At 42.6% G+C, this 12,668-nt stretch overlaps 1 protein-coding gene across 2 annotated transcripts in view; it reads left to right on the top strand.

Annotated features, from left to right (window-relative positions):
• Nucleotides 1-12,668, top strand: part of LOC144507961 (voltage-dependent calcium channel subunit alpha-2/delta-1) — a 669,448-nt gene that overhangs the window by 562,925 nt on the left and 93,855 nt on the right. For both annotated transcript variants that reach the window (XM_078235568.1, XM_078235569.1), the window contains 3 exons: nt 1,513-1,584; nt 3,085-3,146; nt 11,612-11,688. In XM_078235568.1, coding sequence (XP_078091694.1) covers nt 1,513-1,584; nt 3,085-3,146; nt 11,612-11,688 — 211 coding nt within the window. The remainder of the gene's footprint in view (nt 1-1,512; nt 1,585-3,084; nt 3,147-11,611; nt 11,689-12,668) is intronic.

Consider the following 12,668-nt stretch of genomic DNA (forward strand, 5'->3'; position numbering starts at 1 on the left):
CTGTGCTCCACACTATAAAGGGACGAGCTTGATTACTGCTCCATAAAATACAAAGAGAGTTTCATACCCAACATGTTACCTCTGGCCAGCAAATTATCTGCGCCGTCGCCCATGCCATGGTCGGTTGACAAATGCAGGGATTTTCTTTCTTTAAGATTTTCTTTCTTAAAGAAAATGGCAACCAATCTGGAAGAGAGACTCCAGAGAGCTATCCAGGACCTCAACAATGAGATTTAGAGGGGAATCTTTCCATCCCGTCTGCCATGGGAATCATAGTGAGCAGTGGGAGGGTGGCGGGGGGCGGGGGGGGGGGGGGGGGGGGGGGGGGGCCGGGGAGGGGGGTGGGGGGGGTGGAACCATGCAAAGGTCCGTTGACCTCGGCAGGATTTTCCGGTTTTGGGGCGAGCGGGACCGGAAGATTCCGCCCTTATTTTTGACCTGGAAAAAATTGAATGGGAAATATCAGCAGAAAAAGCGTGACTTAAAATCATGACAACAGGAAGTAAGCTTTGTGAACAGGAAGTCCTGTACAACATTTTTAATAACCTATTGGTTAGAACCATAATGACACTCTTCGAATGTTACAATTTCAAACTGCTGGTCCCTCTTTTTGCCAAAAATGTTTGTGGTAGGTGAAAAGTTGGTGGATGAAACTGAAAAAATCCACAGTTCAGACAACAACTAATTTTGAGCTTTATTAATGTGTTTATTTTTCCAGAACATGTTATTTCCCTAAGACAGTATTGATTTTAAGCAGTGTCTTTGAGCTATTCATTGATCTATCATGATGCGCTTTGACCTCCATAATTCATGATGTTTCACTTTCCAACTGATCTATGGGGGAAATCCTGCCAAAAAGAATTGAAGTGCCGAATGAGCGTGAAAACGGGAGAGAATCACGCCCGTTTTTTGGGTGAGCTCCCAGACGCAACCGTATGGCACTTAGGAAATAAAATGAGGCAAAGTGTGATTCTGGCCAGTAGTGGGAGTGAATGGAGTCTATTTATGCTGGGAAGCCGGCTGCTGAGCTGTAGGGGGCACTATTGAGCCTGCGCCTCGATCTCAGTGCCTGGGGAGTTGGTGGGATCTGGCACTGAGAGACTCCTCCCCCAACCCTCTGGACATTGCCTTGCCTCCCCTCCCATTTATTGGCCCCGATTTCCTCCCCCCCCCCCCCCCCCCCCGCCATCCCCAGACACAGCCGATAACTGGCCCCAACAAACCCCCCCCACCCACCCCCGCCCCAGCCAATTGCTGGCCCCACTGGCATGATGAGCCGGTGAGGTCGCCCCCCCCCCGCCCTGCCCCCCCCAATATATTTCTTCCAGATGGTGCATTGGAACTACTATTTTGCATTTTAATTGTCACTTTTTTTGTAGGGTTATACATTAAACCAGCTTCATTGAGATCTGTTTGAGATGGAGTTATATGACAGTTGGGAGGCTTCATCTCACTGGATCAAACCATTGCACAAAGCTTAATAACTGCAAGTTATTAATTGATGTCTTCCAGATTCGGCACAGCATGATCGAAGGACAAAATGGTGAAAGGACTCTCGACACGCTGATCAAATCCTACGATGAGGTACAGCCCATAGCTAATTGGTGATCTCATTGGCTTCTATATTGAGAATTTTCTTTAAAAAACATAAGTGAATTGCTTCAAGGAAAAGATAAGAAGTGTTCTCTGTTAAACAATATTTACTGACTCTCAAATGTGAAAATCAACAGTATTAAAGGGTCAGCTTTCATTACAAGCACCTTGAATAAGGTTATAATACCGGAGTGTCTGTGTTAAATAGATGTGCTGAGGCATGTTTTGCTAACCCTCACTAATGATGCAAACGTACTTCATTATATTGCCACCCTGCAGTTAGCAGTACGATGATTCTTTCTTTCTGCCCTCCCCTCTCCTCTGAAGGATTGATTCTTCCTGCACTGCTAACCCTTCTGTAATGATGTGGAGATGCCGGCGTTGGACTGGGGTAAATTCAGTAAGAAGTCTCAGTAAGGAGATCTCCCACTCACCTGATGAAGGAGCGGCGCTCCGAAAGCTAGTGGCGTTTGCTACCAAATAAACCTGTTGGACTTTAACCTGGTGTTGTGAGACTTCTTACTGTGTTTACCCTTCTGTAACTCACTGATCGCTTACTTTACATTACGGAGGCCAGATTTTAAAGTGCTGAGGGGGCAGGCACAAAACATGACTTACAAACGATTGAAAGGCACATTAGATCTTATTTGCAACTGATAATATTACTGTTGTCTTGTAAGGTATTTTAATATGGTTTTCAAATGAAAACAATTGGTGACCCCCCATGATGCACCCACTCTGGAACCATTCTCAATCTTTAACCGTTGACAATTTTAAAACATGAGGATCCCCAGGAGGGTTGCAAATGACTGCTGGCATTTGTCATCATTCCTCCATAGCACATGCACAGAATCAGCAGCAGTGTTATACATATGAAGGGCTTTTAACACTTGGATTGCCAATGGGTTCACTCTTTGTGTGCTGGACCAACTATTTTTCAGTGCTGGTAAGGTGACGATGAAAATATAGTTATTACCTCATAAAATCTGTTCAAATGTCACAAACACCACTTTTACTAATACACTTTTAAGAAGAAGTTTTCATTGTAGTTGCAGTTATCTCTATGTTCCCCTTATTCCTTCAGAGATTGGACAATTTAACCAGGCAAGTCCCCATCTGTCCCCGCAGGTGGACATACAGATCCTATGCCACCAGCTTGAAGAAAAGCAAGACATTTCTTCAAGTTCCCTGGAAAATACTTACCCTCCACTAGCATCATTAAAAATAGTTTATCTGATGACTTTAATGTTGATGTTTGTGCCTCCTTATTACACACAAATTGGCTGTGTGGTTCCTACATTACGAAAGAGTTTACATTTCTGAAGTACTGCATTGGCTATAAAGCATTTTGTGACATCCTCACCTTTTGAAAAGCATTATATAAATGCAATTTACTGTTACAAATCACAGTACAAAATTTATAATGATGTGAAAGAACACCAAAAGTGATTTTGAATTATATTATTGAATAACCTTCCCTTGTTTTCCCAGAGGTATATTGACAAAGGGACTCGGACGTACACATGGACTCTCGTGAATAGTACAGACTACAGGTAACAGAACATTGCATTAGAAAAAGTTCCTTTCTTCCTAATCACCTATTGGGCCTGAGTTTTTTTAAAAACTATTCTTTTTAGAGGGAACACTATTGGATTACATTTCAGCACTGCCCTGACACCTCTGGGATCTGGCTTCAAATCGGTCTCACTCAGTTTGCCATTTTACTGTCATGATGCTAAGTGGTTACAAATGCATAGATATAGCTGTGGAGGCAGCTCAGTGATATGACATTTGAGTGCACTAAGTAGGCCATCAGAAACAGCTTGGACTTTACAGCTGAGCATGGTATAACTTCAGGCTACTATCAATACAAGGTTAAAAAGTCCTCATTTATCCATGGACCTTTATAAATGTAGGGTCGGATCTTTTCAATGTTGGGATGTATTCTTATAATTGAAAGTGAGCCGTCCAGGGACAGAGAGCTCTCTGTAGAAAGAGACTTGAATTCCCAGTAACCAACTTAAAACAATGGCACAACAAGAGTTCAAGTTTTAAGATTACGACTGTAACAGACAAACTAAAGGCAACTTCAACGAAACACTATTTTGTAAACGAATACTCTAAACTGCAGCAATTATAACCCTTATTAATACAATCTATAACCCCACGCTGCATTTATCTACATTACAGTGTGCCTTCCACAGAATTGCAGTCTTTTCGGAAACAGTTCACAGATATTCCCAGCCTTCTCCACATCCAAAAGCCCTCTGAAAGTCCTTTCCCTCAGTCCGCTGAGGGTTTCCAAACCCACTTTCAGCAGTAAGATCTATTTTGGTAATTTATCCTGATCTCACCAGTGCATAACTTTTGGAATCTTTCGATTGCAACAAGATATGTCTCTCTGATCAGAGATCGTCCCCTTTCCTGCATTTTACCTGCTAGTGCACCAAAGATTTGCAGCATTCTCCTTTCTGCTGACCACACGAGCTGCAGTCTTTATCTCTTTGTGATCTCTTTTGCTCTCAGTCTCTCTCTATGTCACTCACTGGCTGCCCCTCGCTCTTGGTCACCGACTGTCCCTCGCTCGCCAGCTTTCCGGTGCTCACTAGCACCTCTTCGCTCGCTAACTCCCCCTCACTCAATTGCTGTCCCTGCTCACTCGCTCAATTTCCTGTGTGCATTCTCCCTGTCTCCCTCTGTTGCTCTCAATCTCAGTCTCTCAATATCTCCAGAAAGTCTGTCCACCATCAGCCCAGCTGCTCTTGCCTTTGTTTTCAGATGTGAACATTTTGCACCTTGATATCAGGAAGTCTCTACTTGCAAACCTCCCTCCCCACCCCGCCTCTGCCACCCATCGTAACCAAGCCTCCTGATCTTCCTGATACTCCCAAACGTTTTCCTCACTTGGAGCCTAGTCTTATGAATCTAGATGCTGGTATTGACTCAGTCAGAAACCTCCCCCCTGAATACAGTTTACACCTGGCCTGTTACTGAGCTCTGCAGCAACACCATCAAGCATCATTGTAGAATTTCTGCTCAGATTTTTCCACACTGTCTTTTTGAACAAAAGGTCAACATTTCTATCACCTGTTCAGCTTATCCTCCTGCCCTTTAAAAGCTGCTGAGTTGGTGGAATTTCTGCTCCTAACCAAGCTGCCCTCTTAGCATTCTACACCAGCACCTCATTCACATTAACAGGAGGAGCTCCCATTGTAACATTTGATGCAGTCCACCCCCCCCCAACTCCGGCTACTTACAAAGGCAAATTTGTGCTGTTTTAGCCATTAGCATATGATCGAGGATGAAGTGAAAATTGTCAAATGTATTCCCATATCCCTGTAAAATCTCTCAAGTTGGCAAACGTGACGGATTATTTACCCAGACCAGACATATCCTTACTGTTTATACAGCACACACATTCACCAAAAAGATTATTATTCTTTAATAGCTCACCTTAGCTTGATATTTTCCATGGATGATGGCGATATCTTTCTTTTCCCTCTCTCTCCATCTTTCTTTTTTTAACCATACTTTTTCTAAAGATGGTCTTCCTATTCTTCTGGATGGCTGTGCCTTCATGCTGGTCATAGTTTAGTTCAAGTGGCTATTATAGCCAAGACAAAGATGGATAGATTAGTGGATACAGTAAGAAGTTTAACAACACCAGGTTAAAGTCCAACTCACTCACCTGAAGAAGGGGCTAAGAGCTCCGAAAGCTTGTGTGGCTTTTGCTACCAAATAAACCTGTTGGACTTTAACCTGGTGTTGTTAAACTTCTTACTGCGTTTACCCCAGTCCAATGCCGGCATCTCCACATCTAGATTAGTGGATACCATGGCAATTAAGCCGTAGTACAAGATGGTGGTGTTGAAGTAGGTGATCCGCCATGATCATATTACATGGCGGAGCAAGCTTGAAGGGCTGAATGGCTTATTTCTACTCCTATTTCCTTTCTAACTTATTCGAATAGGAAGCTCGATGGTCATTGTTCTCAGGCCAGTCAACCATAAGAGCCATCACAACCATATATGATTCGCTCTTCATTTGATATTAAACACTTCCAGGATAGATTGCTTGATAACAATTGAGAGCGGGAATCCTGATCTCAATTGGTACCTGATCAATTTGCTACCAAATAAACCTGTTGGACTTTAACCTGGTATTGTGAGACTTCTTACTGTGCTTACCCCAGTCCAACGCCGGCATCCCCACATCTCAACTGGTATGCCAATGCCCAGTTGGGATCAGAATGAGAATTCAAAGTGTGACTTTTCTGCTCAGTTATTCATGGAACAAATTTTGTTGAACAAATTTCTTAATTTAAAATAAATTTTCTTCCACACTTGGGGAATTTGGATTAAGGAATTTTACAAAAGTTACAATCTACCCCACCTTTTTAAAAAAACAAAATCCAGTGTGATTGTGTTAAACAAAAATATTTAATTGGCTCTGCACTGCTTGGTGAAAGTTTAAATATGTTGCTTTATTCTGTGCAATGACCTAAGTTAGGAGTCAGTTCTATGTGAAAACATGCAAACAAGGAGTAGGCCATTCAACCCTTCGAGCCTGTTCAACCTTTTAATAAGATCATAACTGATATTATAGAAACCTCAAATCTGCATCCCATCTACCCCCAAAATCTTATCCCCCCCTTGTTTACCAAAAATCTATTCATGTCTGCCTTAAAAATGTTCAAAGTCTCTGCTTCCCCTGCCTTTTCAGGAAGAGAGTTCAAAAGACTTGTACCCTCTGAGAGAAAAAATTTGCCTCATCATTGTCTTCAATGGGCGACCCTTGATTTGTTAAAACAGTGACCCCTGGTTCTGAATTCCCTCACAAGGGGAAACAGCCTCTCCACATCCACCCTGTCAAGATCCCTCAGGACCTTATAATTTTTCAATCAAGTCACCTCTTACCCTTCTAAACCCCAACAGATACGAGCCTAGTCCGTCCGACCTTTCCTCATGAGACAATTTGCCCAGTCAAGGTGTTAGTCTGATGAACCTTCTCTGAACTGTTTTCAATGCATTTCCATCCTCCCTTAAGTATGGTGACCAATATTGTACACAGTACTCCAGATGTGATCTCACTAGTGCCCTGTATAACTGGACCATAACTGGACCATAACCATATTCAATTCCCCTCACAAATGATAAAATTCTATTAGCTTTCCTAATTACTTGCTATACCTGCATACTAGTCTTTTGTGATTCATGTGAGAGCTCGCATTTGAGAGCTCTGCAATCGCTCACCATTTAGATAACGGGCTGGATTCTCTGACCTCGCCTGCAGCTGGGATTCTCCGGTCCCGCTGCAGTGAATGGAGATTTGGCTGAGCGGCAAATTCTCCGTTCTCGCTGGCAACAGTGACGGGACGTGAACGGTCAGAGAATTTTGGCCATGTTTCTCTTTTATTCTTCCTGCCAAAATGGACACCTTTTCCCACATTATACTCCATTTGCCAGATCACTTAACCTATCTATATTTTTCTGTAACTTCCTTGTCTCTTCTTCCCAACTTATCTTTGTGTCATCAGCAAATTTAGCAACCACGCCATCCATCTCTTCATCCAAGTCATTTATATAAATTGTAAACGGTTGAGGCCCCAGCACTGATCCCTGTGATGGCTTCTTTAACATTACCTTCTAGCATTTTCCCTTTGACAGATGTTCAGCTAGCTGGCCTGTAGTTTCCTGCTTTCTGTCTCCCTCCCCTTTTGAACAAAAGAGTTACATTCGCTGTCTTCCAATCCAATGGGATCTTCCCCTCATCTAAGGAGTTTTGGAAAATTAAAACCAATGCATCAACTATCTCAGTAGTCACTTCTTTTAAGACCCTAAGATGAAGCCCATCAGGACCCGGGCACTTGTAAGCCTATAGCTTTAACAATTTACTCAGTACCTCTTCTCTGGTGACCGTAATTTTCCTGAGTTTCTCCATTTCCTGATTTAAAGCTGATTTTGGGATGTCACTTGTATCCTCTATAGTGAAGCCTGATGGGAAATACCTTTTCAATTCATCAGCTAGCATCTTATTTTCCATTATCAATTCTCCAGACTCACTTTCTATAGGTAAACATTTACTTTATTAACTCATTTCTTTTTAAATATTCAGAGAAACTCCTACTAACTGTTTTTATATTTCTAGCTAGCCTTCTCTAGTACTCTATATTTTTCACTCCTTATTCATCCTTTGCTGGATGATAGAAATATTATTCTTATGTTCTATCTAATCTTCTGACCTTCCAACTCTCATTGCACAATTATATGCTCTTTCTTTTAAGCTTGATGCTATTTTTAACCTTTCTAGTTAACCACAGATAGTGTGTGTGTTGGACTTTTTCTTACTCATTGGAATGTGTGTTCTGAGGCATCCTCTTAAATGTTTGCCATTGCGTTTCTATTGACCTATCCCTTAACCTAATTTGTCAGTTCACTTTAGCTAACTCTGGTTTAATGCCCTCATAGAATAGAATCCCTACAGTGCAGAAAGTGTCTGCACTGACTCTCTGAAAGAGCCACCCCCCCCGCCCTATTCCCAAAACCCCATACATTTACCATGGCTAATCCACCTAACCAACACATCTTTGGACACTCGGGAAATTTAGGGACATAATTGCCCTCATTGGAGTTGAAAATCATAGAGTGGAATTTGCCAATTTCTTTTCAAAATCATGGCTCAGGTAGGAAAAGTGGTGCATTGCCACCTTTCCAACACTTTTGAGAGAAAAAAACAACTGGAAGAGGGTCCTGCACTGTCACGTTGGCAGGGTGGGTTCTTCTGGCAACATCAGCCTCCCATAAATTGGGGTGCCCAGTGTGCCCTGATCAAACAGAACTAAAATTAAAAACAAAGATTCCCCCCCCTTCCCCCTGCACCGACTATTGGGAAACTCCCACCCGTGGACACAGGAAACACCTCCATCGACAAAGGATTGGTTAGCTGACAGGAAGCAGAGAGTAGGGTCAGATGGTGGAAGAGGCCAGAAATCAGATGTCTCGCCCCTGAACATGGCACCTACTATCTTCATGGGGGTGGGAATGGAGGTGGGTCATGTTTCACGCATGCGCATTTTGTTGCTGTAAATTTGCTCCACTCATGTCTAATTTTGGTGACCTATGTGTGTTAAATGTGATGTGCACAGGTTAGACCTGGTAGGAGCAAGTCTCAACTTTCTAAAGTCCTTTGGAAAGCTGGGATCCGTTTGGAGATGTAGGATATCCTTTTGCTAATTATCGTCGGAAACTTTTGGGGGAGTCAAATGCCCTTCGAAGATGTAGGATGCCTATTGGGATTTATAAAGTGGGCAAGAATATGCAGAAAAGGTGTACAAACTCATGAAATGCCAAGCTCAGTTGAATTGTCCAAGTGTCAAAGTGAATGGTTAAAGGCATTTGTCAAGCTGTCAAAGCATTTAAAAATTTGAATGGGGCTCTTTCTCCCAAGTTCAGTCCTAACTCTGAATACTCAACCTGGGAACGAAAATTTAGGTCTTGGGATAAGTCAGTTCTTTTTGTAACTGAGTGCCACGAGGGTCAATGCTGGCATCTCAACTATTTACAATCCATATCAATGCCTTGGGTGAAGGCACTAAATGTATGGTAGTGAAATTTGTTGAGGGCACCAAGACAGGCAGGAAATTAAGTTGTTAAGAGGAGGTAAAGAGTCTACAAAAGGATATAGATAGGTTAAGTGAGTGGACAAAAATTTGGCAGATGGAGATGTAATTTGGGAAAATTGGAACTTGTCCACTTTGGCACAAAGAGTTGGAAAGTTGCATATTAGCTAAATGGGGAGAGATTGCAGCACTCAAGAGACCTGGTGTGTGAATCACAAAAGGTTTAGTCGCAAGTGATTAGGAAGGCAAATGGAATGTTGTTGATTATTGCAAAGGGAATGGAATATAGAAGGAGGGAGGTTTTACTGCAGCTGTACAGGGCCTTGGTGAGACCACATCTGGGGCACTGCATGCAGTTTTAGTCTCCATATTTGAAAAATTATATAATTGTGTTAGAAGTGGTTAAGAGGAGGTTGACCTGACTCATCCCTGAGATGAAAGACTTATGAAGAAAGCTTAAACAGGTTGGCTCTTTACCCATTGGAGTTCTGAAGAATGTGAGATGATCTTATTGAAATCTAAAATCCTGAGGGGACTTGAATGGGGGGCGGGGGGGGGGGGGGGTGGGATGCTTAAAGGATGTTTTTCCTTGTGGAAGAGACTTAGAATTTAGGGACGCAGTTTAAAAATAAGAGGCGACCCTTTTAAGGAGAATCATTTTCTCTGAGGATCTTCAGTGTTGGGAATTCTCTACCTCAGAAAGCAATGGAGGCTGGGTTAGATAGATTTTTAATAGACAAGGGAGTTGAGGATTTTGGGAGCAGACAAGAAAGTGAAGTTGAGATCACAACCAGATCAGTCACGATCTTATCAAATGGCAGCGCAAGCTGAAAGGGTCGAATGGCCTCCTCATGCTCCTAATTCCTAGATTTGTAAATTTGTTTGACCTATGGACAGTTGTAAATGAAAAAAAATTATTTTGTCACTTCCTGGAATGTCTTCTTCAACAAATGTTGAATCGCTCGACGATTAAAACTTGGACCGGAATTCTCTGGCCGTTCACACCCCGCTGTCACGGCCAGCGAGAACGGAGAATTTGACGCCTAGCCAAATCTCCGTTCACTGCAGTGGGATTGGAGAATCCCAGCTGCGGGTGAAGTCAGAGAATCTAGCCATTGGTCTCTGTGATATTCCAAATGCAAGGTGCAAAATATTCTGCATTAGAATCCTACACAATACGGCTGAAGGATCATGCTCCACATTTCTTTAGGATCTGAAATGGGGAAACATGGGCAAAATTCCCATTCCTGACTGCTAGTTTAAAGTTTATTTACTAGTGTCACAAGAAGGCTTACATTAACACTGCACTGAAGTTACTGTGAAAATCTGCTAGTCACCACACTCCAGCACCTGTTCTGAGGGAGAATTTAGCATGGCCAATGCACCTAATCAGCACGTCATTCAGACTGTGGGAGGAAACTGGAGCACCCGGGGGAAACGAAAGCAGACATGGGGAGAACATCCAAACTCCACACAGACAGTGACCCAAGCCGGGAATCGAACCCGGGTCCCTGGTGCTGTGAGACAGTAGTGCTAACCACTGTGCACCGTGCCACCTACATGCCTGACTGTGTGCATTTGCAACATCAAATTCGATTCAGCTGTGGTCGTGCCCAATATTAACCCCAGGAGGACACTGAGGGACTTTTGATAGCTATGGAACATATTCCAGCCAGGAGCACCTCTGGTGAGGATTAGAGAGGGAGACTGGTGATTGGAGGGTAGGAACCTGAATCATGTAACTTGACTTTGTAATGAGTGTATCTGGCAGCACCTCAGTAAAACCTCTTGCGGCTTGATGCCCAAGTTGGCCTATTGACCTCCCATGTAAATAGAACACTGGAAGTAATGAGAGGTAGAATTTAGTTTGCTGTATTTAGAATTTAGAATTATAGAAACCCTACAGTATAGAAAGAGGCCATTCGGCCCATCGAGTCTGCACCGACCACAAACCCACCCAGGCCCTACCCCCATATCCCTACATATTTACCCACTAATCCCTCTAACCTACGCATCTCAGGACACTAAGTGCTATTTTTTTTTTAGCATGTCCAATCAACCTAACCCGCACATCTTTGGACATCTTTCAGAAGCAAGACAAGAGGGAAAATCTATTGAGCAGTGTAACAAAACAATTATTGCAATTTTCTGCTAGATTGCATCATCCCTATTCCTCTTTCCACAAAGGATCACCACTTTGAGTGCTAAAAGCATTGAACCTGGCAGTCAAAGTCAATTAACCTTTAAAATCATAGACTGACTACTGGCAGTGTGAAGGAACTGCAGCGGGAACATTGATGGCAGCGAGGTGACCATAAGGAATCTTTTATTCATGCTGCTCCCTGTTGAGTTGTTTCTCGCCTGCAAGTTGTGTGATATATATCTGTCTCTTTTCCCTAGTTTGGCACTGGTTCTTCCACCATACGGTTCCCACTACATTAAGGCCAAACTAGATGAGGTTATCACCCAAGCGAAACGTAAGTATTGGGATGGGTGAAAGCTGACCTGGTTAATGCATGCCAGAAGGGAGCAAAGTATTAATTCTGTAAAGTAACAAAAGATCGTAAATGAATATATTGATAGTATCTGAAACAGAAAGAAGTGGGTTGTCAGATAGATGGTCAGATAGATGTCATCATAGTGTGAAGCAATGATTCTAAAGCATCAGCGAGACAAACATGCAAAGATGAAAACGACTGCATGGTTTGAATCTGTAAGAATGCTCATTTTCTTTCTTTGTCAAAGTTCCTTTAATGAATATGCACAATTTCGCCTGTCATGTAATTTTAGAATCATTGTACAGCTGTACCTTCTTGTTTTATGCATCCATTAAAAGGTCTGTTTATTCTGATAATTTTCTGTTCCATAATTGTATCGCCTGACAATAGTGTTGGATAGAAAAGAAGCTGAACCACTGGTTCACTAAAGTATTTGGCCTGGATTTTGCGGTAGGAAGAGTGATGAGGCTGCAGCTCACGTGGGTTTTGAAGAATAAGTTGGGCAGTGACTTCCAGCACCCACACCGTGTGCAGTTAAATCACTGAGTTGCTGTCTGAGAATCCCTGCTTCTTGATCCATAACACACTGCGGAATTTATCATTCAAACTCAAAGACCATGCACTAATTATGCACTAGATACCTACTAAACAAGCCAGAAAAAGTTGGGTCTTGTCCAAGAAATTGAACTTTTAGTAGAGTCATAGAGGTTTACAGCATGGGAACAGGCCCTTCGGCCCAACCTGTCCATGCCGCCCTTTTTTTTAAATCAACTAAGCTAGCCTGTGTGCTAGTGCCAGTGTAATAGTCGATGTGCTATGTCTTAAACGCTCCCAATAAATTCTCTGGAACTCAAAAAATACTTTTACAAGTGTGGAGTTTCATTCCTCCTTGCATTAATGGTTTTTGGCAATTCCAAAAGGTATTTTTTTTAACTTTTTCTTTGTCCATTATCTCCCTC

This window comes from Mustelus asterias, chromosome 19, assembly GCF_964213995.1.
Source record: "Mustelus asterias chromosome 19, sMusAst1.hap1.1, whole genome shotgun sequence".
In the NCBI taxonomy this organism is placed as follows: domain Eukaryota; kingdom Metazoa; phylum Chordata; class Chondrichthyes; order Carcharhiniformes; family Triakidae; genus Mustelus; species Mustelus asterias.